The 27,483-nt window shown below is 39.1% G+C and overlaps 2 protein-coding genes, 1 long non-coding RNA gene and 1 pseudogene across 6 annotated transcripts; 2 read left to right on the top strand and 2 right to left on the bottom strand.

Moving 5' to 3' along the window:
- Positions 1 to 7,060: 7,060 nt before the first annotated feature.
- LOC149109404 (protein BANP-like) lies at positions 7,061 to 10,511 on the bottom strand. 3 transcript variants are annotated; one of them, XM_089294385.1, is made up of 4 exons: positions 10,265 to 10,503; positions 9,830 to 10,082; positions 9,272 to 9,453; positions 8,538 to 8,668 (listed from the first exon to the last, which is right to left on the bottom strand). In XM_089294385.1, the coding sequence occupies exons 1-3, from the start codon at positions 10,275 to 10,277 to the stop codon at positions 9,288 to 9,290; spliced, it is 432 nt and encodes a 143-aa protein (XP_089150511.1). In that variant the 5' UTR covers positions 10,278 to 10,503; the 3' UTR covers positions 8,538 to 8,668; positions 9,272 to 9,287. The 3 variants fall into 3 exon arrangements, with proteins under 3 accessions (XP_089150512.1, XP_089150511.1, XP_089150510.1); XM_089294386.1 differs by lacking the exons at positions 9,830 to 10,082; positions 10,265 to 10,503 and adding an exon at positions 7,061 to 7,533 and having other exon boundaries at positions 8,461 to 8,668; positions 9,272 to 9,615; XM_089294384.1 differs by having other exon boundaries at positions 9,830 to 10,511.
- On the top strand, positions 10,505 to 12,766 carry LOC149109405 (uncharacterized). Its single transcript, XM_089294424.1, has 2 exons — positions 10,505 to 11,959; positions 12,371 to 12,766. Exons 1-2 carry the CDS (start codon positions 11,816 to 11,818, stop codon positions 12,701 to 12,703), a joined length of 477 nt encoding a protein of 158 aa, XP_089150550.1. The 5' UTR covers positions 10,505 to 11,815; the 3' UTR covers positions 12,704 to 12,766.
- A 6,620-nt stretch (positions 12,767 to 19,386) lies between these two features.
- On the top strand, positions 19,387 to 25,263 carry LOC149109406 (uncharacterized). Its single transcript, XR_016208670.1, has 3 exons — positions 19,387 to 19,520; positions 22,679 to 22,743; positions 24,990 to 25,263. It is a non-coding gene; the product is annotated as an uncharacterized LOC149109406 (long non-coding RNA).
- Positions 19,516 to 25,021, bottom strand: LOC149109407 (uncharacterized; annotated as a pseudogene). The gene is made up of 5 exons (XR_016208649.1): positions 24,954 to 25,021; positions 24,423 to 24,647; positions 23,084 to 24,092; positions 22,558 to 22,761; positions 19,516 to 21,871 (listed from the first exon to the last, which is right to left on the bottom strand). The product of XR_016208649.1 is annotated as an uncharacterized LOC149109407 (transcript).
- Positions 25,264 to 27,483: the final 2,220 nt, after the last annotated feature.

Raw genomic sequence — 27,483 nt, forward strand, 5'->3', positions numbered from 1 at the left:
GGTCACCGTGGTACTCAATGGGGGGCGGAAACAGCAACGGCTGGATAACTGGTGTACGGTTGTCTGCAACAGGGACATTGGAATCTTTGATTTGGTCTGTGTCGACGCCAAACAAGGTTAGGCCCAATCTCCACTTCATAAGACAGGGGTCCTAGTTGTGCACGCACAGTACCTGGTACCCACTTTGATTTTCCATTGTAATTTCGTGCTATTACTCTCTGGCCAATGGTAAAATGCCGCGTTACAGAGCCACCCTTGGCGACAGACTGGTCTATCTGACGGTTGTTTATCTGGACGCTGAGATCTGGTTTCAAAAGGTCCAGTTGAGTGCGTAATCTTCTTCCCAAGAACAACCGGGATGGTGGCTCTCCAGTGGTTGAGTGGGGAGTGTTCCGATAAGCTAGCAAAAATCTTGCCAACTTAAGATTCAAGGATTTCATTTCAGTTTCACTCTTCATCGCACTTTTGAAGCTCCCCACACAGCGTTCCGCCAGCCCGTTGGTGGCAGGGTGGTAAGGTGCTGACGTGATGTGTTTGATTCCGTTTCTCTTAAGGAATTGCTGAAACTCTTCTGATGTGAATTGCGACCCGTTGTCGCTTACCAACTGGGCTGGTATTCCATATCTGGCAAATAACTTCTGAAGGACTTCAATGGTCTTCTCGGAGGTTGTACTAGTCATTCTCTCTATCTCTAGCCATCTTGAATGTGCATCCACTACCACCAAGAACATGCTGTTGAGGAACGGACCGGCAAAATCAATGTGAATTCGTTGCCAGGGGGATGAAGGCCACTCCCATGCGTGTACCGGTAATGTACTGGGCTCTCTCTGTGTTAGTTGGCAACCTGAGCAGGACTTAACTGTCAGTTCAATTTCCTTGTCGATTCCAGGCCACCAGATGTAACTTCAGGCGAGGGCCTTCATCTTCACGACCCCCATATGTCCCTGATGCAGTTCTTCGAGAACTTGAGGGCGCAACTTTGGAGGTACTACGACTCTTATTCCCCACATCAGACAGCCTGATTATAATGTGATCTCATCTTTGCGAACAAAATAGGGGTTGAGTGCAGGAGCAGTGTTGTGTGGCCAACCTTTACTGGTCATCTCATACACTTGAGCCAAAACAGGATCTCTCTGTGTTTCTCGCCTAACGTTATCCACTGTGACTGGCAGTGGATCAAACTGCATCAAATTAAATACACCCACAGGGTCGACAACTTCTTCATCTCTGGATTCCTTTACGAGTGGAAGGCGGGAAAGACCATCGGCATTACTGTGAACTTTAGTGTTCTTGTATTCAATGGTGTAATCATAGCCTGCCAGGAACAAGGCATAACGTTGCAGTCGAGTTGCAGTGACCACAGGGATGCTTTTCCGTGGATGAAAGATTGACGTTAAGGGCTGATGATCTGTGTACAATGTGAAAGAGCAGCCGAACAAATACATATGGAACTTCTTTACCCCCCAGATTATTGACAGGGCTTCTTTGTCAATCTGTGTATACTTTTGCTCAGTTTTGGTGAGTGTCCTTGAAGCAAAAGCTATGGGTCGCTCGGTACCGTCGTGCATCACGTGAGACAGCACCGCTCCAATACCGACAGGGGATGCATCACAAGCAAGCCTTAGTGGTAGGCTGGGATCATAATGCGTTAAAACTTGCTCTGACGTGATCATTTCTTTCACTTTGCGGAATGCTATCTCGCACTGTTCTGTCCATTTCCACTGATGATTCTTCTCCAAAAGTTGTGTCAGGGGATGCACTACTGTCGATAGGTTAGGCAGCAACCTGTGATAGTAATTGATTAGCCCGAGAAAAGATCTCACTTCAACTACATCGTTTGGACGTGGCGCATTCAATACTGCTTCTACCTTCTCTGCTGACTTGTGTAGGCCATCTTTGTCGATGTCATGTCCACAATAAGTTATCTTCTCCTTGAAAAACTCACATTTTGCCTTGTTTGCTCTCAACCCATGAAGCTGAAGCCGTCGTAGAACTTCTTCTAAGTTAGCCAGGTGTTCTGCATCATCCTTGCCAGTAATGATCATATCAAGGATACAGCTTGTGCCAGATGTTCCTTCCAGCACTTGATCAATGGTGCGCTGCCAGATTGCAGGTGCTGATGTGATGCCAAACACCAGTCTGTTGTACTGAAACAGACCCATGTGTGTGTTGATGGTGAGGTATTTCTTGGAACCTTCTTCCATCTCTAGTTGGTGGTATGCCTGACGAAGGTCAATCTTTGAGAATTTCTGCCCACCACTAAGCTTTGCAGAGATATCTTCAATGCGGGGTAAAGGATACTGCTCAGCTTGTAGTTCTGGGTTCACTGTGCCCTTGTAATCACCACAAATTCTGACAGACCCATCTTTCTTTGGAACGGGTACAATGGGCGTTGCCCAGTCGCTCCACTCAACTTTCGTGAGAATACCTTCATTCTGAAGTCTTCTCAGTTCTTCTTCAACCTTGGGCCTCAAGGCATAAGGTACGGCACGAGCTTTGCAGAAATGAGCTTGGCTATCTTTGAGGGTTAGCCTTGCCTTAGCTGATTTGAATGTTCCAAGTTTATCTTCAAAAACATCAGAGTATTTGTCTAGCATGGTCTGCAGATGCTCGTTAGCAATTGGTGGGGTTTGTGAAGCTTTCAGAGATTTAATAGCATACCAATCCAGGCGTATCTTGTAGAGCCAATCCCTTCCCATCAACACCGGGCCCTTATTCTTAACCACATACAGATCCAACAGTAAGGGTTGCTGACCTTTGTACTCAACATTTGCCTTAAGCACTCCCAGTGGAACAATGCTTTCCCCCGTGTAGGTTTTCAACATTAGTTCCGTTTTATGCAAGGGTTTGTCGTTAAATTTCTCCTTGTACAAATCATGTGGAATGATCGACACAGCCGAGCCTGTGTCCAGTTCCATTTTCAACGGTTTCCCTTCTACTTTCAGATCTACCCAGATTACATTACTGCTCGGTTTCCTCACATTGTGTATCTTCATGCTTCCTAACACATCTTCAAATTCATCACTTTCACTGTACTGAACAGTATGGACTTGAGTGTTTTGTGGTGTTTTGGGTGGTTGCTTCGGCTTACCTTGTCGTCTCGAGTTACAAACTCTGGAAATATGGCCCACCTTCCCACAATGATAACATGTCTGGTCCTTGAATCTGCAATTGTGTGATGCGTGCGAGTCTCCTCCGCATCGATAGCAACCTTTAGGCGTGAGGTTCGGCGGGGTGGCGTTGGCGGTGGTTTGCTGTTATCTGAGATCTTGTCAACTCGAGGTTCTGCGTGCAGCTCACTGTGCAATTCCGAAGCATCACGAACGGCAGTTTCCATCGCTACGGCTATCTCCAAAGCCTTGGAATATTTCAGTTTTGCTTCTGAAAGCAAACGCCTTTGTATCTGCATATTTTGAAGGCCACATACCAATTTATCCCGTAAAGCTTCGTTAAGGTTCGCGCCAAAATTGCAGTGAGTCGCTAGTTTCTTCAGTTCTGCTACGTAGGCCAACACGGTTTCTCCTTCTTGCTGATTTCGTTTGTAAAAACGAAAGCGTTCTGCTATTTCCAATGGTTTAGGACTTAAGTGTTGCTGAAGGGTCGTGACGATCTCTTGGAAGCTCTTCGTGGCTGGTTTATCCGGTGAAAGAAGGTCCCTCAACAATGTGTACGTTTTGCTGCCGATCAAGCTTAACAAGGTTGGCACTTGGCGGTCCTCATCGATGTTGTTTGCTAAGAAAAACTGTTCTACGCGTTCCGCATAAGTTTCTTATTTCTCTTGTGTCTCATCAAAACTCTCTATCTTCCCGACAGCAGTCATATTTTTGACGTTTTCCTACGACTTCATCCTCGTCGCCACTGTCATGTATTTGGCTTATTGCAATCGAAGCACATGAAACAGAATGCGCATAAGTGCGCATGCTCATAATGTCAACCGCTGGCTCAATACACTACAATATCTGATTTAATCATTTTCTGTTACTTTTAAAACGTTTAACTTTTCCCATTTTCAAAAAGCTTTGCATCTTCTAGGAAACTACGGAAAAGCAGTATTGTACAATTCAAGAGATAGCAATATCACCTGTGTTTGTTTCAAAACATTGAACATTCATATTTCGGTAAATAAATATCAATAAATACAGTATTGTGCAAAAGTAACGAGAGCATAATTCGATGAAATTCGCGAATTTCGGGGCTTTTCGATGAAAAATGGCAAAGTTTTGTTCACCTCGAAAGTTTGAAGAAAATTCAACGAATTTTCCCGCTGCCCATTGTTTTAGTCGACACAAATTTTCGAGCAGTAATTCGTGTCTACTGATAATTTGGTCCAATTTTTTGAGTGAAAATTCGCTCTCCTCGAATTTTCCTTTGAACTTTCTAGCAGAAATTTGCTCTGTTCCTTAAGTTTCCCATCAATTCCCAGTAGTAAGATGAGTTAAGCCAGAGCAAAACAAGAATGTGCTCGATAAAAATGTTAATATCATCGTGATTGATAGTAATATCTCAAAGCCTTTTCTCACAAACTTACCTTGCTTATGTCCAGAGAAAGCTGATATAACTTTGTTTGTTACAGTCTTAAAGCTCGCAAGCTCAAATGGTCTGTTTGCCAACCTGCTTTCATTGAACAAGAAATGCTACTCGCGAAAGTACTCACAGTGCAGCCACAATGAACCCAGGCTCTGTGTGACCTTGTGATATTACCGTCGAAGGTTCGAAGCTATTATTGAACTATTCAGGCCAGTCTTACAGATCGGTTTAACTCGGCTTAAGACTTTTCAACTCGTAGTTTTAGTAATATTCAAGCTGTATTGATTGTTATAAATCAGTTACGCTTCCTCCCCCCGTTACAAAAAAGAAATCTTAGCGGGAGGGGTAACGTAGCAGAGAACTGTCATTGTAAATAATGAGGTGCTCTTGCATGGAAAATAATTCTAGGTGAGGTATTGAAATAAATAACAACACACACAAGTGAAGGTAAGCTTTTATTTAGATGTTGGCAAATTGACCAGTAGGATGTTGGCGAAGCGACTTAGGACATTGGCAAATCCACGTAAGACGTTGGCAAATGAAATGTTGGTGAAACAACTCATTGGCGAAACAACCGGATACCGTGTCTTTCCCTTTTGCACTTGCGATCCGAACATCTCTTCACTTTTCCTTCCCTAATCCCGTTTCTTTGCACTTCCAACATTCTCAAGCAGGGTCGCATGTCTCATCTCTTATTACGAGTGTGAAATAAAAAGGGATTGTCGCGAATAATATACTATTCATCATGGCAGGCGGACAGGAACATGCGAATGTGATAACAGCTGATGGGACTGAGCACGTGGAGACCTGGCACTAGATAATCAACATGTCTGCTTGTCCATCGATCACTGAATTTGATGTCACTTTGGATGAATTTTGAGGTGAAGTAGGCCTTCAAAAAGACCTTGTTAAGAATTTTACTTTCGTCCAAGTTTACCTGGACTAATGGTCTGACTTTTGTACCTGCCTTGCTGGCACGGTGATGTGACAAAGCTTAAGTTAGCGAGTTTGTGTCACTGAAAACAATGAGAGGATTCAAATTCTCTACGTTCTTTGCCATGAAAGACATATTAACACATTAACAACAGTGAATTTTATAGGAGTAAAGCGTCAACTTGACTGCGATTGTTCACAAGAGGACAATACATCGTTGACTCGATACTGGTCAGCGCACTGCACTGCGATATTTTGCATACTGCAAGCGGAATTATCCCTCTGGTAAGGAATTGTCGTTCTGGTCTTGAAAATGCCATGAATTTTTGTCCTTTGTTTGAAAGAAATAATGCTCAATACATTGCAAAAAGACACTTGAATTTTTGTGAGAACTTTCTTCGAAAGTTCCCAGAGACAAAGAATGAAATTCGTGCATTTTGCTCTTATTACTTTAGCACAATACTGTACCTTTGTTTTATAGGTGTTGATAAATCTTTGTACATTTTACACAACAAGCCCAGTACCAAAAGGGCAAAGGGGCAGAACATACAATAACGTAGACCAAAAGGGTCTTATTAATGATAACTATATCAATAGAAATATTTTTAACAGTCTCCTTTTAATATGATTTACTTTTTTTTACGACATCCAGAAATTGACTGAAAAATTCATCTTTTTTGTTGCATTTCTCTTAACAATTTGATTTTCTGTTCCTCTGCCTTTTTCTCCCTCACTGTATAAGACTGCAGAAAACCTAACATTTCAGCAGCAGAGGAATAGCTTTTTTGCTTCCAACTCCTATTTTTAAGAGTCTTTGAATGCTTTCCATTGCAATCACTGTCATCAACATCCCAACCATCATCACCTCAATTCACCTCACTGCTTTTCCCACCGTCATCATTGCAGCTTGCACTGGTACTTGATGAGGAAGAATCAATTTCAGTATCAAATGTGTAAGCTGGGTTGATTCTTTGGCTAACACCTATGCACCCTGCTATTTGCTCGTCAAATTTCCATGTTTGGTTAGCTCTCCCAGTGTGTTTGTTGTCCTCCACCTCTTTATATTTGGCTTGTAACATAAGCCATTTCCATATGCATTGCTCTCCGGATACAACAACATCTGCAGCCTTGCTAAGTGCGCTTAATTGCAATCTTTTTTAATACCTCATTTTTCTGCTCTTGGGTTTTCTGAATAGGTGCTTATATTCAACATACTTTTTGATTAACAAAACAATGAAGCGGTCTTTCCACTTCTGCAGTGTCCCTTACCAGACTGACAGATATGCTGCATATATACATATCAGTTCTGTGGAATATCTGTAAAATATCTGTAACAAAATATCTGCAACGTATCTGCAACAGATAGGAATTTGGCCTCATTTCCATATCTGTCGCAGATATGGAACAGATATGGAATAAAGCCATATGATGCAGATCTGTCAAAATAATGTCTGCTACAGATATGTGGGTTGAATAATTAGCATGACTACCTCCACAGGTTGAACAGGGTAGAGCTCGGCACCTTTATTCACCCTGCCTTTTGAGCTAATAATTATGCTACAGGGGCACTCATAATCTATAAAGAGACCAGTCTGATGTGTCTGACAATCAATCATTTATTTAAATATACTCTTAAAAACTCTTATAAGGATATGAAATAACAGAAAAACCATGTCTGAGTATACACTACATAAACTAAGTGGAAAAACTTGTTCTCCCTGATATTAATTTATCACAAAGGTTTTACACATGGTCTCAGCTTGAAATAATAACAATAAGATGTCAAAAACATGTTCAGTCATTGTTTCAAATTGTCAGATTAACTTTTTTGCAACAGTAATACACCTTTTTCTAAAAATGCACCAAACAGAACTTAGTGGCAACTGCGTGCTCTAAATGAAATTTTCAAAACTGGCAATAAAAATGAAATGTAAGTACATTTGACGACCGTTGCCATTTAAACAGTTATTCCATTTGATACACCTCTGCGGGCCCCACAGCACTTGTCCTGTACAGTCTTGCTGAAAGCTATGGCTGCCTGTTTCCCATATTGGTTTTCGTCTTGGACAAACCCTGAAGGACAAATATTTCTATCAGTAAAGACTTTTAAAAAAGCAGATTTACAGCTCATATTAAGTCTCTCACTACCAGTAATATACATACACATACAGAATTGGTTCCAGCTAATAGTAGTGCAGCTGCTTGCCTTTAACTATTCTTAATGTCTGTAAAGCACCATAAGCAACCTGAGAGGGCAAGATGGGGTTATCTTGTCCACTTGAGATTGACTGCCTTGTTCTACAAGAGAACGATGTTCCTTGGCATATAACAAATCCTTCACTGAATATGCTAATTGCATCACAATGGTTGGATATTTCATATTTAGGGACCTTAACCACACATGTATCCGGTTGTAGACATGCAAAAACAAGGTCTTGGTCAATTAGTATTCAGCCATCTTGACTTCACACGTGGCCAGTGTATGTTGCAAGTGTTTCATTTTGTAATCATTCATGGAACTGTGTGTCCAGTGAATCAAGAAGATTTGTAATGTACCTGTGTGTATATACAGGAGTTGATTTGCAGAACTGTTTTTGGTGTGCTCAATAGTGATGTCAATTGTAAACTAGAGTGTGATTATAATGGCATGATTGTAATAGATGACAAACTGATCAACTTTAGATTTGACTTTGCATTTTATTACTGTTTTGTTTTGTACTGCATGCACAACTTGTGTGCAGCACTCTGATAAAATTGCCAAATGTGAATTTACTGTACATTGTTTACACTGATTTGAAATACACATGCGACCGTTGGAGAGACACTAGCTAGAATAAGTGAACACTTTTACAAAACAATAAATTTGTATGTATATTCATACAGGTATAAACATACATGAAAATAGATGAAAGTTTCTAGGAAGAGGTCAGACAAATGTTTCAGTTTGTCATTCTATTGGAACATTAATAAGTAATTTTCTGGAATATTGCATATATTTACCTCTCATTGCATTTAATATAGTTGGGTTAAGCTTTTGGTATCCCTTTTTCCCTCCCCCGTTCATATTTGAGACAGGCATGACTTCTTTACTGAAAAAGGTATCCATCAAGAAGGCTGTAAGCTCCCTAGCAGTCTTGGTGTTGTTCAGGGCTGTGTTCCGGTTACCCAGATACCAGTAGACATTGCTTCCTGGACAGACTTCAATCATCTAAAGAGATTGAAAGAATCAGACGGTTAGACATTTAAAATTACTTTAAAGAATATTTATAATTTCACCCAATGCACAGCCCTGTCTGATGAGTATCAGCTAAATGAAAGTCTTGGAAATTAACTAAACTGGAATCAAATATGGCCTTAATCAATTTCAAAAAGGAGTAAAGGCTAGTATCACATGTACATGTATGTATAAACAGGCATCCATATTAGCAGTTTTCCAATCAGGGTCTTATATGACAATTATCAAATCCTTCTAAAATAATTGACAAAAGTAGAAGGCTAATTAATACTTGGTTGATATAAACAGTTTGAAGGAAACATCCAAGTTGAGTCCAAAAACAGGAACATTGATTTTTGCCATCAACACCTTAACTTATGATTTCTCTGTATTCCGATACTATAAATTACATTTTGATGTCATAAAAATGCTGATGCATGGTTATTGCCAATTCAGACTGAAATACATGTTTTCATGCTTTTACCTAACTTCATTGTCTCAGAGGTTAAACGTCAATGTGAATGAAATAGTTGGCATGTGTACACATTGGTTCATTCCCTTTGAGGTACTGTATGTAAAATGTTTCCCAACTGATACCTGCAAATACATGTAGTCAGTCTTCAATTTCCTCCTCATAGCCCCAATATTGTTCTGCATTATTGGGGAAAGCTTTCCTTATAGCAGAGTAGACACAACTTGGGAGGGGAACTCTGTTGGAGGATCCAACACATTCCCAAACAAATCGCACAAATTGCCAGTAGGCAACAGATCTATGGAATCTAGATATTGAAAAAGAACAATGCCATGGTAAGTAATTTTTACATGCAAACTAATGAATCATCCCAATTTCAAGGAAAATGCTTTAGATGTACATGGACCAAATAGCATAATTTTCTGCAAATTGTGATATTGATTTATGAAAATTAAAATAATTACAAAAGATCACTAAAATGATAAAATGGAGGCAGGGTTATGAAAATCTACTGGTGAGTTCTAGATAATTGATATACAATATCCATCTAGTACTTTCGTAAGTAGTAAGAACAACTGAAATGCCACAAGTGTTGCCAACAGAACATAACTAACATAAAAAGAGTAAGTTACTGGGACTTCACATTTTGAAGAATCATTTTAGCTACACGAAAACAGACTCACTCATTTTCAGCTGCTCCTAGTTGAGTCATCGTGGTTGAATAAGACTTGTTCTGTCTTGTTTTAAGTCCCACTCCAGCAGTCTGCAGTACCCACATGTTTAGGCAAACAGTATCAAAACCTGAATGTGTTGTAATACAGGCACCTTCCATATCTATTTCCTCCATTTTTTTCCGAACAGCGATCAACTTCCAAACAGCATCTGCACTCATCAGGCTTGACAACAAACTCCAATGAACAGTTAGAGCATTTGCACCTGAAAGATTGCAACATTCCAATGGCCCGCAAATAAGTTTCACAACTGTAGATAGCAATACCATAGGTAAGAGAGTGACTGAACATCCAGCAATAGCCTCTCGCGATCTGACTTGTAAAGTGAGTAAGTTTAGATAAATGCTCGCAATAGTCAAAAGAAGCAAAGAGAAAAGTAGTACAGACCAAGTTCCAACATCAACTTCACCAGAAAATCTGCTCCAGAGCATCTCCTCTTCCTCTTCTTCGATAGCAAGCTGCTCTGCGTAGCTGGCTATCTCTTTGGTTGCAATCGGCTCTAAACTGTTGTCATATGGTTCTACATCCTCAGCTGTCGAATAAAAACTTTCAGAAGATTCAGCCGAAGACTCTGATCCACTGATTGAAGAAGTTTTGGAGAAATCTTCGTCAGAAACGTTGGACATTTCCTGAAACTTTTACTCAAAAACCTACTAAACAACACTGAAATCAACAACTAGGGTTTAGAGTCTGACATCATGATTGATGCATTCCACTGCCATTCCACGGACTCAACTGGAACATGATTTCAGTAATGGCGGACAGATTTCCAGCAATTTCATAGCAAAAATACCGTACCATAGAATGCTTGGTTTGAAGTTTTTTCCAGCCTACGATCCACTAGTGAACCCAAATAGCCATATTGAGTTGAAAACTATTGGAAAAGAAACATGATTTTCCGTTTTAGGGGCACTTTAAGGAACGATTTCCCTGCCCTCAGTCTTGCGGCCCTGACAACACCGTCTCTGCCCTGGATAAGCTTGACTACAATCGCGAGGTTTTACTTTCCTCTGTTCTGTTCGTGACCTTGAATCAGAATGACGTCTCCAGTCTTAATCAGCGGTTCTCCTTTCTGGTGGTTGAGGTTATGCCTTTCTCAAAGGCTCCTTATGTACTCCTTGGACCATCAGGTCCACATTACATCCTTCCAGCAAGGGAGATACCTTGCATGCTTCCTTAAATCCTTGCTTTCAATTGCATCAGGATTGTTTTCTGGCAACTGATTTACGTTGGTTCGTTACCATGGCATTTCCTCCCATTGCTATGGTATGGTCACATGACCCATGCTCAATTGTGGCCCTAGAGACGATTTGCCTGAGAATATTCTATGATTTGATGGCTGAATTAGGACAAGTTTGGGATGGTTTAAACAAACATTTTTTAACAGGTTGTTGAATAAACTATTCTAGATAATAAAATTTATAGTTGTAGTTCAATAGTGAGTGCATGTTATTCAGGATGGCTGCCTTTCAATGGCAAAGTCTCGGGAAAAAATGATTTCCTGCCGAATCATCAATGAGCAAAAAGTATTTTTATTTAGGAGGGGAGGGTAAAGTAGTACTGGATCTACTAGTTTGACTTAGACCTCCCTTGACAGGAGCTCAAGCAACAAAATTATTTTCAAAAGTTTTATCATGGAGCAAAAACGATGGAGAAATAACCACTTTTATTCAACAAACATGAAGGAGAACGCTTACTTGTAAAGCCAGAGTTTCAGTATGGTCTTCATTCTCTTAGAAAATTTGTTTTCTGGGGCCCAAGAATCTAAAACTGGATGGAGGTAAATTGATAACACACAACAACTCACCAAACTGAAATTCTGGACGATCACACGATACAAACTACTGATACACCTGAGTTCAAACCATTTACTATGTTATTCTGTCACTATTATTCAATTGACTGATAGTTTACTCTAATCTGGGTAGTCCACAGGAAATGAAGCCACACTGGCTGGAGATGATCCACCACACAATACAGAAACAAGGACCATGTGAAAAAAGAAGCCAGACTGACCATGGTGTGCAAAGTGAAGAGGAAACCAAAGATGCATCTACTTTGAAAGCAGGCTCAAAGTCAGAGGTAATGCAAGCTTATCTACATATGAAAAATAAAATACTTTGCATTTTTGGAAACATGTCTCCTGTATTTGACAAATTTTGTATGGAAAACATGGCATATTGAATTCAATGTGAAAATTATTAATTATCTTATGAAGTCTTTAATGGTGAACTTATTGACAACAACCTTCAAAAGACTCTACTAAGTATTACTGCAAGATACAGTCATGCATTATTAATATTAAAGTATTGACCCCTAAAACCACAGGTAAAGATTCTCAAAGACTTTGGTTTTGTAAAATAGTTATTACCAGTAATTTGAACTTGCATGTGTTCAATTTATCCGAGCTTAACAACTTTATGTCCCTGATTGTTTTGCATAGCTATAAAAAATACACTATTCACTAAAGTTCTTAATGTTATCATTTGTTAGCTAGGTGCTGGGGAAAGAGTTTCAAGGTTAGAAATTGCAGAACATGCTAACAAGAGGCTAGTCACTCACATGGAAAATACCTGTGACAGGCACCAAACACCAGAAGCTGGTAAGCCAGGCTGTGGTCTGGGGTACCTTGTACCTTTTATAAAGGAACATTATGCTGATGAAAACAAAAGGTACAATCAGCTGCCAACACTACTAATTGGTGATCAAGCTATTTCCCTGGGCCGTTATGGGTATTGGTTGATTGATGGTTTGGAATGCGCTGATGAGTCACCTGCCCAGCATTTGAGGACTCTGGCCTTGGGCAGGATTGTACTTTACCTATGACAGACCTGTACATTATTAAACAAAGTGTCAACAAATAAAGCTGAAGTACTAGAGCTCAAGGAATACTGTCAACTCTACTTTAATTTGTACTGTCTGTTTTTTCCCAGTTATGTCAATGTTTCTACCTGGACAATAGCTTATGCAGTCCCCTATCAAGCATTGAAGATATATGACAAGTACAGAATAGGGTATGGAATAATCTTCCTGCAGGCTAAAGAAGCCAAACACTCAGGGATTAAGTCTGATCTAGCTTTAAGTAACAGATCTAACAAAGCAGATGGAACTGGGAAATGGTGGCAGGTCATGTGAGCAAATTACATACATAGTTTCTACCTTCCTGAACATCAGCCCATGCCCAGCTGTTACAGCTCACATTTTAAATCCTGTGTTCCACCCCACTGTAACCTCGAGTGCTATTGCAGTTGTGGCAGAAAGAAGGAAGACAACATTGATTGTCGTGTCAATTGCCTTGAGAGTTTGGAAGTTGTTCTGTGTGTACAGAACAAACAACTCTCTCCAAAGATCCTCAACATTCTGAAGCCTGTAAGATGTAGTGTATGCAAGAACCAGTTTGCAGATGAAGTAACACTGGCATCACACTTGGCCTCCCATGGATCCCAACCACAGATAAGAGCAGTCTACAAGGCACCAAAAGACATGAAAGTCGATGAACTTAGGACTGAACTCTGTGCAAGGAGACTTTGTACAACAGCCAACAAAGATATTCTTGTGAGAAGACTAGAGGGTGCAATAGCAGATGAACACTAGGCCTCGTGAATTCATTTACCCGGTTTTTTGATTGGTAAACAGGCAAAGGTATTATGGCCTCAAATACCATGGACCACAAATATGTTAGGTGTACGCATTGTTTTCTCAATGATTGTGGCCAATTTTGAGGTATTTCATTGGGTATCCTGCTTATTGGATATGAGATAGTTCTGGCCAACTGGGCGCTACACACCTCATTGGCTATCTACCATCTCATATCCAATGTGCAATCATGGAATAATTGTTTAATACACCTCCAGCCTGTTAAATGTACCAATTTCTGTTGGAGCCTCCTTGCTTAGTCCATTATAGGTAATAGCCCCTCTCCAAGGGAAAGATTTAAATGCACAAAAAATAACTGCATAAAAATTGAAGAGGTAAAACAGTAGCTCTGGGTTGGGATTTATTACAACATTGAATTCCATTATACATTTGACTTCCGTTCAAAACCCTTAGTTCTGTTTTATATTCTAAATGTGACAATGAAAATCTTGGAAAGTTAAAAATAACTTAAGTGAAAACCGTTAACAGACTTGAACACCTGCTTTAAAGTGCACCTAACCCCAAAATATTTTTTTTCGCTAAAACAAATCTACATGTTATTTGAAATACTTCTGCGAAAAAATTTTTGGATTCAGTTAAATCCTCAATTTTCTGTGCTCTGACAAAATTTTGCAAATAGCCCCAAAACACCGCCATTTTGCTTCACGACCGAGTTTGAGGACAATGGGTCCAGTGGCTGTTGTGACGTCTACCCAGGAAGATCGAATATCTCACGTCCTCTCATTTCCTTCAGGATGGTGCAATACATATTCGAAAAGTGCCTACAAATGCCTTCTGGAAGTGCTATCGGCTGTTGCAGCAATATCCCAGATCTAAAAAAAGATATACCATACAATTTACTAGCGATGATTGGTCAATGGTACAATAAAGACATAACGATGGTTGATTTTGTCGAACTGAAACAAGCGAACTGAGTCTGTGAAAACCATTGAAGAACTCTCACTGGAATTTGTTCCGCAGACTTTCAAACACTATTTTCAAAATTTCCTGCTTTTAGCCAACCAACAATTTGTTGAAATACTACCGACAACCTATATCTTCCAGTCCCGCAGTATTTATAACATAGCCAGCAAAGTTGTGTGATCAATCAAGAAGCGTTATGACCAAATATACTGATGTGTAAATAGGTTGCAACTGTACGCCGCCAACCAGCACTTATTTCTCTTTCAATTTAGATTAAAGTTGAAGATTAATCCTTTAGAATTACATGATAACAAAATTGTGACACTCAGAGTTTTTCGAAGGTTTGGAAATCAGTAGTGCAACAAACATTCTATACATTAGTGTCGAAAATATGACCACATAACATCATCTGCGGACCGCTTAGGGAACACATCCTTTTCGCTTATCCGATGAATTTCACTGCAAACTTTGAAAAAAAATTACACTGGCTATTTGGAGTTGACTTAAAACGTGTGGCAATGTGAAATCGGTAATTGTATGAAATGCTTCCTTCCGCCTTGCTTCCTGTAGCTTCAAAAATACAGGTCCAAACAATTCTACGATTTTCAATCGATCGAAGCCAGTGTTTTGGAGATCATCAGGTCTCAAAAACTGCAACACCTATGTTGCTCTTATAAACATGAAGCATTCCAGATAGTAAAACACAAACTGGATTTAATTGAACCACCATACCTTGACAAAAATTCATTCTCGCTACGGACAAATGTAAACAGGTTTTAAACACGCATGGGAATCTTGTGTTTAGGTGACAAAATTACCATCCAAAGCAGTCCTCGAGTTTTCTTTCCTGCTTTTCGTTTGCCTGCTCCTTCATATCTAGCTTTCCATTCCTAATATACAAGTAGCTCGTCCGCAAAGAAGTCTTCCCCATCGTTGCTTGAAATATGGCAAATTGTTCTCAAAGCGCTAAGCAGTGAGTTCACAGTTGTAGAATGTGCTCGATCAAAGTTTATTTCGGTGTCTTCCGAATCGACACCTAACTCTGACTCCAGTGACGAAAAACAAATGATTCTGAAACAAAACTTGGATGTTTCAGTCTCAAAATATATTGGAACAATTAGTTTTGTTTTCCATTTTTTCGAGCAAATACAGAGAGCTGACTGAGGCGCCATTGTGTTTGGTTCCTGGGTAGACGTCATCAGCAACCACCACCCCAGACTCCCTGAAACGCAGTCATGTAACACTTCAGGTGTGACTTTGAAAGGCCATAGCAAATCAAGGATTCAACCAAATTCAAAAATTTTTCCCCCCAAATGCTTCAAATAACAAGTGGATTCGTTTTAGTGAAAAAAATTTTGGGGGTTAGGTGCACTTTAAGGGAGCTGCCAAACAAATTAAATCCATGGCCATTTCTTAAACGTCATTTGCATATGGTAGTTTAACACTTTTATGATCCGTTAAATTTACATGTTTGTGCATGACATTGCATTTTAAAACAAAACCATATGTTGTATGGACATGTCAAGTGAGTGAAATGCAATTCTTTTCATTTGTTTGGTTTTTACAAAACAAGGGAACCAGTTGTTTTTCGCTACAATCGAAACAATAACCCTCATCAGGGTTTTAATTCTGGTCATTAAAATATCTGAGTTATTAATTAACAAACGTTAGGAGCTGATATGTGCAATTTCAATAAACAGCTGTCTGCCAAAAATATATGTTTCAAGGCTATTCAATTAAATAGACACACCCTATGGATAAGATTTTCTGAGGGGTTTTCTGGCAGCATCTCCTAAAGGGTTAGGAAATACTGGTAAGTTGCCTTTTATTTTGGGGAGGGTGGTGACTTACTTCATCAATTGGAGGGATATGAAATGAGTGAGGGTTAAAATGCAATTGCCCTAAACTTTTCTAAAAAATTGTTAAGTCCACTGAATGAAACTTTCTGTTCATAACATAGCTCAACTGATTAGTTTCTGTAAAGACAAGTCAATGGCAAAATCATTGACGTCGGATTGTTGGACGTAAAATGAAACGACTGCGCATTCCTTCTTTCTGTCATAACAACACAAGATTAGGGACTTATCTGTTACCACAACGGCAGCTCTCCCATTCAACGGGCTTACTCTTTTCCCTTTATGCATGACAGACTTGTAGACTCATTTCTTAAGACAGTTTGTGCCTTTCATCCTAACTGCAAAAACACGTTTTTAGTGGTATTGTTAGAGGATAATGTTAATTTGATTGTACAGGTGGTCATCTTCATGTCACTGCCATACCCAACCACTTAAACGCAGATATGATGAAAAATGGGCCACAGAATGAATAGCGTTATTGGCAACATCAACCCAGTGTTACCCCACCCCAGTGTTAGCCTATCAGACCGTGCTAATTTGTTGTAAATGAGATTCCCCACGCACTCGACCTGGGAATCGACAACGCGACTAACTAGTTCGATTTTATTGAGCATTTGTTCCTCCATATCGCCATTTAAGCCACACATTCCATAATTTGGCTTCCGTTTTACGTTGTGGACCATTTCTAGCCATTGCGGCTGGACTGTCGACTTTAATAAAACAATGAACCGGTTCCAAAAACTATCATCACACTCAGTTTTGCCCTTTGGTCTCTTCCAGATCAAGCTTCTTTTTTCCCACCATTTTTTTTTCTGAGACATGAATCTGCTGCCAATTTATGAACCCGTGCAGTTCTAAGAAACAAATCCACTGTCCATTTATGAGCCTGTGCTAATGGGAGGAAATCGCTGGACCAGTAACCAGCGTGATTGGGTTGACCAAACATCATAACATATGGTGTCAGGGTGTGTAACTGGAGATGATCTTCATTATCTTCTATTTGCTCTTTGTTCTTGTCTTGGATGCTGCAAAAACCATGTTTGTCGTGATCTTCATTATCACTATCAGACGCTTCAAACCCATAGTAGATTGCTGCCTGGGCTCTGGTCGATTTCCATCTGAGATTAAAGGCTCTTTCTCTCTGCTAAGGACCAACAACATGAAAGACGTTAATACATCAAATTCCCTTTAAACTGATAGAATTATGGTATTGTCACTTGCGCAGTAGGAACTTTGAAAAATATTTCTGGCTGGAACTCTCTACGTAGTTTCAATGTAACACGCAACATGGCATACAGCAAAAACCCAAAGCAATAATAATAGAAGCAAAGGGGCCAACAACTAGTGTACATTTGCTGTAAATCCTCAAATTAGCTCCCTGGGCGCTTCAAATTTAAAAGAAAACACAGGGCGCTTATTCAAGGGAGGTGCTCAATCAAGGGGGATGCTTATTGAATTTTTCCAAATCGTGGTCATATATGATTGGGTGTTTTTTTGGTGTAATATGTGTCAGTCCCTCAGAACTCTCAGAAAAACCCTGTCTCTCTTGAAGAACTAACCCCTTAATATAACCTCTTTAGCCGGTCTAGGCCTGTTGAACAAGGTTGGTTTAGCTTCAGGCAATGAAGATCAGCAGATCTTCACTACCATCCGTTGTGACGGTCAATGTGCAGTAGTTGAATGCGTCGATAATCACTTGCTTGTGATTGATTATGATCAAAGCTATACATCCTTTGTTGTCTCAGCACTCTTTTAAATTTTGGCCAATAGGAGGGGCACTTATTCAAAGGGGGTGCTTATTTGAGGGGAGGCACTAACTCAAGGATTTACTGTATATGATGTGGTCTCATCCCTTTTTTATTTATTTTTTTAAAATATTGATGCCCACGTTTTAGGCTTAATCCACTAAAGTATTGAATACAATAGCCTTTGCAAGCAAGAAGAGTGTTAGGCATATGTCACAAGAAACGATTTTTATACTTAAATGGCTGGCAGAACGTTCTTAAAGGGCTAATTATTTTCACTACATTTTCCTGTCCTTCAAGAAGAATTTCTTCCAAATGACTTTTATAAAATGAACTGAGATCACCGGACTCAATATTTCTTGGTGCATTTACATCTTGTTTTGATTTGGTGGATAGCATGTGCTTATGACGTAAGGGGCGGAGATAGTAAATTTTAGTGACAAGTCATCCCATGGGGTCAGTCACATAGACAAGGTTACCTAAACTTACTGATTAAACATATCGCATCTTGGCCAGGGTCTGGGGTTATGTTATAATCACAAAATCAATGTTGTTAAAGGGCAAGGAACATTTGCACTTTAGGCCATGTTGATCCAATTCAGTAAGGTCCGTGTCAATCAGAATGTCAGCATTACTGGTATATGTATATATGGAATTTAAAATTCTTGCTTATTTCAGAGCTACTTAAACAATATTTAATTCATACATTTATTTTTTCTCTATTCATAATTTTTTTAAACATTAGTTTGACAGACAACACCTAGCCTGCAAATAATTTTTGTATAGTAAGGGAGCCGAGCACTTGTCAGACAGGCACCAGCCTGTTTTGACAAGATAAGAGGGCATGCTGGTTAAACAAACAAATCAGTAGTTTGACTTAAATGTCAAGGAGAGTGGCACATCTTATTTCTAGTCTACAACTGCATTTCTTGAAGGTATTTTGAAGAGTTACAGGTAGTTCAAATTGTTCTGTCAAATTGACAGTCAACACTTAGCCTACAAATGATGTTTGTTTAAATTACTCTGCAAATAATAATGGCAGAACAACTCAGTCTTCCGTGCCTTTAGTACAAGAATATCTTTGCTATACTAAAAGCCTCACACCAATTTGAGCAGTGCTGAAGCAGATTTAAGTTGTTTTGTCTTTGGTGCATCTCAAGAACTTGAGCAACCCATTGGCATACACTTATCAAAGTAAAATTTTCCTTCCCATGTCATTCCCAACAAACTCAGGAAAATTAAGGCAAGGGCCAAGTTCTGTTTTGGCCGGGTTCTGAAACACAAAGAGTCCTGGGAACTAGCAGCGAACCGAACCAATATGAAACAAAATGGCGGCCGAAGGCTCCGACTGGTTTGCCGAACGATATCTACAAAGTAGCCATGTTCGTGTATTTTTTTGGGAAGATGAACTCTCTACTTCTTATATCCTGTTTTTGTTGAGATCATCGAGTGGAAAAACAAAGATGGCTTGAGTCAATAAAGGTAAGCATTGTTTTATTTCTTGAAGTTTTCGAATAAGCTTTCAAACGTACACAAATAACCTTTATTACCATGTACGACCGCGAGCTACACGAAGTCTTGCTTCCACAGTAATCCAGATGATTAACGTTTAGTTTAATTCGTTTAAGTGGCCGTTTTTTTTATTCAGATTACTCGTTTCCGAAACTTAAGATGGCAAATTTGCCCGTTTTGGACCGCTGACTGAATATGATTCGGTTGTTACTTCTCCTTAGTAGCAATGTGTGTTCATTTGAAGTTTGGTTGGGAGAATTTTATTTTGGGTCAACAGAAACACACCAAAACTCCGGATAATGTATTGGAGCTCGCATCTGAAAGGAATTTAGTTTTTAATACATGGAAATAAAATTGTTTGGTTAATGAATTTATTCATAAAAAATACGACGACTGTGGAAAGTGGATAAATAGGAGTTTTCATGTTTTTTTCTATTAATTGTACATGTGCTCTCTATAACTTAACAGTCACTTAGTTAAGGTTATGTGAGTTTTTTTTGACACATGGAAGAAATAGTTCTATATCATTATGTTGAAAATGTGTGCTAAAATATATATCTTTTAAAGTTACTACAGCTGTATGTGTGCCATGGAAAACCTTTGTCCCAAATTATTACAGCTGTATGTGTGCAATGAAAAACCTTGTCCCAAAATCTTTTTAATTACCTTGTTATATTCGTAGCATAATGTTATTATGATTTGGTTTTTCATCAACAATTTTGATTTAAATTAAGTGTTATATAATTACAATGTATAATTTATATTGTCGATGCTCATACAACTTGAGCTTACATGTATATTGCCTAGACGAAGGCGATTCATATCTTATAATGCTATGCTTGTTCATAAGTGAACAGTTATTTTCCAATACTTTAAAAGTTCTTCACACAAGAGCATATTTTTATAAATCGAATACTGCTCCTTGTTTCTTCTTATGACTTGTAAGCTTGGTTCAGAACAATCGTGGCTGAGGTAGTATTGTTTTTCCCATTCTTTGTGTTGTTTCTTAAGAGCAGTGTGATGGGCCAGTATTTGAGTCTGAACAGGTGCAAGAAGGCTTTCATAATTTCTTTTGTAAAAGTCATTTGTGGGATGTTCTTTAAGGTTTTGTCTTGCAGTGTCCAGTTTGTACAGGCGATCTGTCTCCCCAACTATTTTCACTATATTTGCACAGAGTTTGGTTTTGATTTGTTTCACTTGTGGACTGCTGGACTTGGCAAGAGAATGAGAGCTCTTATTTTGCTGGTTTCTTTTCGCTGCTGCAAGAGGTTGTAGCTCTGAAACTTCATAATTATCCTCATCCTCATCGTCAGTGTAGTCAATGGACAGATCTTTCACTACAGATGTGACTACCTCTTCCAGTCCTGTTACATTTATCTCTTCTCTATTTTCATCCTCTTCTCCACATTCACCTTGACAAGCCAAGTCAGGATATTCCTGGCATTCCATATCTGCTGCATCATCTGCATACGTACTTTCCTGAAGTGGTGTACTGTCTGCATCACTTTCATCATTCTCTCTGTGTAAAAAATTTGTGTGTATGATTCTGGTGCAGTCACCTTTCTGGTCATACAATCTGATGATCCTGTGGGGGATTACAACAGCATCATTATTCAGGCATCTCTCCCAGCTTTGCTGAAGGTGTTGTTCTTCTTTTTTGAGATCACTTGATCTGAAATGGTGAAGGTTTGGTCCCTGGGGTCTGGTACTTGGTTCATCAGGGCCATCAAAAAATTCCACCCCAGACAAGATCTGACGCCACCAGACACCTTCACCACAGGCAATGAAGTCACTGATGGCTTGTAAATGGGCTTGGTACTCCTTGGGATTGTTGACGATGTAACGATTAGGTATATTTGTGTTGGGGAGTGGTGGTAAAGTGCTGTAGTATTTTGAAATCTGTGATTCCTGCATTTTAACAGCATTGCCTTGCTTACTTTCTGCAAGCTTCTGTTCAGCTTGAAGGCGGATCAGGCTTGGAGTGATGATATCACCAGGTCTCCTGCTAGTCAATCTGGTGACACCTTGTAGAGTGTTAAAGTGCCTTTCTTCCTCCTCGGTGTTGGTGGATTTTGCTGAGATAATCCTACTCTGCTTTCCAGCATGAGCTGTCAGAGAATGCCAGTAACGACCATAGAACTTTCTGCTTGTTAGGGACTTTGGTTGCCCAATGATGTCTTTGCATATCATGGCATGGATGAATGCTTGGTTGTGAAGACGTAACACTAACTTTGGAGAGCGTGATTGGGCTGGCAAGTAGAGTAGTTTACTGAGCTCTGTGAGGGAATCCAGCAGTGTCTGTATTTTAGGTCTTACTTTGCCTGTTGACAAGAGATAAAACACAATTATAATAATATGTCAGGCAATAGTGCTGTCAATAGCTACATGTAGCCTAGTTCAAGTCCATTCTTAAGAGTTCTGTAGCACATGTTAAAATGAATTTCAGGTCAAAATGATTTCAAACTAGTTTGAATTGTTTTTCATTTGTTTAAGGGTTATGGTAATAAATTCTGGAGCAAAGGAAAATACAAATCAAACTAGTTTCAAATAATATTGACCTGGACTTCATTTTAAACTACAACAAATACATGACTCTATCTTGGAGCACAATCTGTGCTGTAAGTTATTATTGTATGACTAGTCAGACTATAATTTCCTGACTACGTGCTCGTGTACATTGTACTGTAGTCAATTGTCTGGCTAGCACTCACTACTGTAAGAGTTATCGTAACAAAATAATTCTACTTCCATTGTTTCATATTGTTCCTCAACTGACATTTGTATTATTTTGTTTTATTAATAGCTGTGAAAGTTCTAAACAGAAACATATAAATGAAATTCTCAAATATCCTTAAACAACATAATAGTATGAACAGCCTCTGTGTCCTCACCATATGCTGCTAAATATCAAAAAGGATGGCCATCACCAAATAGAAAAAAAGAACTCAAAAATTGTTTATCATTATTGTGAGATCTGCTTTAGTCTGTAAAATGTTTTGATCATTACCTCTTAAGTATTAAGCCACTATGACAGCTGCAAGTTGATAATCACAGCCATGTAGCTTTTCCTTTCCAGCAAATGAACACTCAATGATGTCCTGAAATGCAATTTTTTCATCTTTTTCAAGGTGTGAAGGTAACTCAGTGAGAACATTGGCAATGTGTTCCTTAACATCATGAAGAGGCTCTGTAGGTAAGACTTCATAGTTTCCTGTTTGAAATAAGATTTTCAAGATTTTTATGCTTATGAATGGCCCACTTGTCATTATTTTTATGTAAAATTCTACTGTATATACCCGAACTTGTAACAAGTACCATGCATTTGTAAACATTTATACATTTGTAAATAGATGTTACATGTACACTGTACATTGACTAGTGCATGTATCATTGCTGTAAACTTCCCAACAAATATATCATCCTACCCAGAACACAGGCCAAGGAAAAAAATCATACTGTACTGTGTACAAATTTTTTTTAGATCTGTCTCTTGATGTTCACAATATTGGTAATAGACAGTATGCAATGCCTACCTAAACCAAGGTCTGCTAGTGTTTTCTCTTGGTCAAAGAACATCATTGCTGGCACCCGTTGAATTCCACCAATCTCTTCTTTGAGAATTTCCTGAAGGTCCTTCTTTTGTCCATCAGTTTCGAGGCCTCGGGCTCTGCATTCACTTCTGAACTCTTCTAAGCGAAGATCTTTAAATGGCTTCAAACCAGCATTCCTTTTATTTTTCCCAGCAGGCCCCTGTAGAACTTTCCTCAACCATTCTGAGAGAGTAAGGTGAGGTTTGCAAAGAGAAACTGCGAGGTCTTTGTACTTTCTTGCATCACCACTGCAACTTGCACATCCAGCATTTCCCCCTTTCTGTTCTCCAGCCTCAAATTGTTGCTCGGGGCCATCTCCATGAAAAAAGTGCATTACATCAGTAATCTCAACTCCATTTGAAGTGGTGATTTTAATGTTCATACTCTGTAAACAGGCCTTTCTGGTGTTAATGTAGGCTAGCTGATCAACTTCAGAGGAACCACATCTCCCCAGAGTGTAGACTTGGGGTCTTTCAACTACAGACTGTACATCAATGTCTCCTTTGCCTTTTGCTTTCATTTCTTCATTGGTGTAATACAGGGCCTCATCATATACTGAATTAACTGTCAGTAGAAGGTGACCATGGTTGAGAAGGGTTGAGTTGTCACCCCAAACCATGATGTGCCGTTTTCTTTCCATTGCTTTTAATCTCTCTTTAGACTCGATTTCACTTTCATCCCCTGTGTTGGCATCCTCACCAAGCTGAATAAGTCTGGATCTGACTTCAGTATCTGTCATGGCAGTGTAGTAGTCATCATTGTGAATTTGTAGTAAACCCAGGGATTCCTGCTCTTTTAGCATGCGTGTCCTTATTTCTAGGAGAGGGATCTTACGGCCAGATACGGTAAATCTTTCAGTCTTGAGGGTACCTTCCTTTGTCAGCAACACCTTTTTGAATGTTTGGGGGACAATCATTTCGCCGAGAATGAACTCTCCACTTTCAATTTTGCTCTGAAAAAGGAAACACAACACAAATTAATGAATCCAGAGTTATGCATGTTGAAGTATTTTGTGTACTCATGTGACATTGTAATGCAATACCTAGCAAACTTTGCATATTCTCATTTAATAATTAGCTGAGCTCTCTTGGCAATTGGCCATAATTCAAAGAGCTCTACATGTACATCTTTATGAGATATAGATGTATCATGAGAAGTCTTGAAAATACATTACATGCATCGTCTACAATTCAGTATATGCAGATTTATGGATCCTGGCTGAAAAAGTAAAGAAAAGTTCTTTTTGAATTCATTTATATTTAGTTTACTGCACTGTACTAACCATTAAAGTTTCCCTTATTTCTTTGTTTGTTCTTGGAACTGGTACTGAGATCTCTCCACCTTGCATTCGGATTATTTTTCGTCTGGCTGCTGGTTTTTCCTGTCTGAATTGCTGGAATCTGGATAACTGTACTCCTTTACTTTCCAGGAACTCCTTGAGAACCATATTTCCCAGTTTTGTCTTTTCCATCACACCATATTGACGGGCAAGTTCTGAGTAATTGATCTGGAAAAGAAGGGTACACCTTTCAACTTTTTTTTTTGCCAAGTAAATTTCTCTCTGGCCTGAGATTTTTGTGTAATTGATTCTGGCTTCAGGGTAATTACAGTTATTACCACTTTATCATTAGTTTCACCCAGATTCAGTTGTTAGTAGTACTGCCCTAGTAAGTCTATTATAATTATAATGATTAAATATCTTATTTTTATTGCAGTTTATTACTATTTTGTAATACATGCACAGGCTAGAGGGTGGCTTTACCTTTTTTGCCCTTTTTACTTTGTCTGGTTACACAATGTATGTTTTACTAACCTTATCTCCATCCCTCATTGCATTAACTTTTTCCAGGAGCCCGTCTTTGTCAAAGTCAAGATCATCTGGCCGTGGAGAGTGCCTTTTCTTCTTACGTTGGCCTTCTTCTTCCTGTCGCTTCCTTTTATTGGCCCTTTGTTCTGCATCTTCTGGACTGTGAAGTAGCTGTTTTTATAGCCTTTTTTGTGACCTTCATATTTCCACAGCATGATGGTTTAAGAATGCAGCTCTTAATGTTCTTGTGAAAACCTTGTTGTGTAATACAGTTTTCTTTCTGATTCCACATAGGAAATAAAGATTGAAAAGGAAAGTGATGAACATCACAAGCCTCGCAATTTGTACGAGTGTGTTGCTTCTTTTCATATTCGGTCAGCTTTTCCCAGTTGTTGGGGCTGAAATGTTCTGTGTATTCATCCTTGTTAGTTTTTAGCTTCCATTTTCCAAAATGGTTTACTAGGCTCTTGGAGCGTTTGACAAAAGAATGTTTGTCTACCTCATATCGCTCTTGGTGTCCTTGAAATACTGCTAGGTAGTTTCTCAAGCGGTTGTCGTGGTCATACTCAACTTTGCCAGTTGGTTTTACGAAACTGTGTTTGACCGCAACTCGAGCAAATCCACATCCAAAGAAAGAGGCCATTTATGGCGCCAAATCTAACAGTTTCTGCTCACAGAATTATACAAAGAACACGGCTTTTCTGTCGAAAATTACCTTTAGACCAAGTCACTCCCGTATTTTTGCTATAGAAAACCTTAAGACATATAATTGCAATCTTTGTAGAAAGAGCATAACATCTACATAAATCAGAAACGGATCGTTGCTCACTGATTAGCTCGGTTGAATTTTCCGCCAAAATCTCGCGCATGTCAATTATAAATGTCAACGAAGGCTCATGTAAGCTGTGAGCAATAAGCTTAATTTTTTTCTCACGAACCACAACATCAATCTACAATAATAAGCATTTCGTTACAATTTGGTCATTTATTCTCACCTTTTCACCTAGAAACACGAAAATATACATTATTTAGGCTGCCTTCCTATTAGCAGAAGCATCATTTTTGATTTTTCAGCTTCTGCAGTTAAATGTTTCGTATTAAAACGGGTAAAAACATTGGAAAAATTAGTCAAACCACGACCACATCAATGCTTCTTCTTCCGCCATTTTGAATCTTGGAGCCAGGCCTGATATCAAATCATTGATCTTATTGGCCATTTCGTCTCTAGGACAACGAAAATTGTCGTTCCCAGGTTATCTTTTCGGTGATCTGCTCGGCCAATATGGCAAATTCAAGATGGCGAACAACAGTCTCGTGGGGAGGGTATTTTAATAAATGGCAACACTTTTAAACTTCGATATCCTGTTTTTACTTCCAAATACTTGTGTATCATGATGTCTTCCATATCTCTGTGCTTGGCCTTTTTAGAAAATCACTTTATTTGTCATTTAAATTCACAAGAAACGATGGTTTTATAGTATGTTTTTATATTGGCTAGAAACTACTTCTACACAAACCACAATTTCGTCTAAGGCCAAGCACAGTTTAACAGTTTAAGTATCCGACATTTAAAAGGTACCACTGCATTTTTCAAGAATTACAGAAAAAGTGTTGCCATTTCTTGTTGAAAATGGTCTATTTTTCAGCTCTTATCGGCTTTCCTTGAACGTCGATCACGTGACTAAATCACGTGATATTTTACCAGGGAAGTCGCAATGTTAATTATGTTAAGTGGACCAAATTTCGTTCGATTTTATTAAAACCTCTTTGAACAACACTAATTTATGTTTAAAAAATGCATTTTTCAGTCTGGGCCCATGCCTTAATTTACCTGAGAAGGATAATCCTCAGGTCTGATTGAAATGATGCAAAAGGCACTTTTGATATCTGTTTTAGCAAGATAAAAACCTTGGCCAATGTCCTTAATCAATTTAATGGCATCATCTATCCTGGCATATTGTACATGTGAGTATTCTACTGAAATCTCATCACTAACTGACTGCCCTTTTGGAAATTATAGATGATGAATCATTCTCTATTCCCTTGGTACTTTCTTTGGCACCAAGCCTAAAGGTGAAACCCAAAAACTCTCAAAAGGTGGTTGATCAAAAGTACCTGCAATTCAATCCAAATTAATTTCCTGAGGTATCTTCACATCAACTGCTGTAGGATTATCTATAGGTGACTTTAAGTTAGCAGCAAACAAAGATTGCCTGGGACCTTGATAATTCAAAGGAAAACCTTGGGAAAAACCTTCCAACAAAAATTGTGCAACTGGAATATTATACCCCTTAAAATAAAGAATCATCTTATTTACCGTACCAGGGTTGGTAGATTGAGAACCTGAAGGAGAAGTTAAGGGGGCTGGCTTGGCTGCATGCGACCGAAAGGAACACCTGCTTGCTACCTGTTTTGCACCGCACTTAAAGCATTCATGCTTAAAGGCACAACCGCCACAGAATTGACCTTTGTGATAGCGCCAGCAAAATCCTTTAGGATATGACTGAGCAGCTGTTGGATTGCACCCAACACTGGT

This window comes from Orbicella faveolata, unplaced genomic scaffold, assembly GCF_042242905.1.
Source record: "Orbicella faveolata isolate gen_17 unplaced genomic scaffold, um_ofav_v1 contig_25, whole genome shotgun sequence".
Lineage (NCBI taxonomy): Eukaryota > Metazoa > Cnidaria > Anthozoa > Scleractinia > Merulinidae > Orbicella > Orbicella faveolata.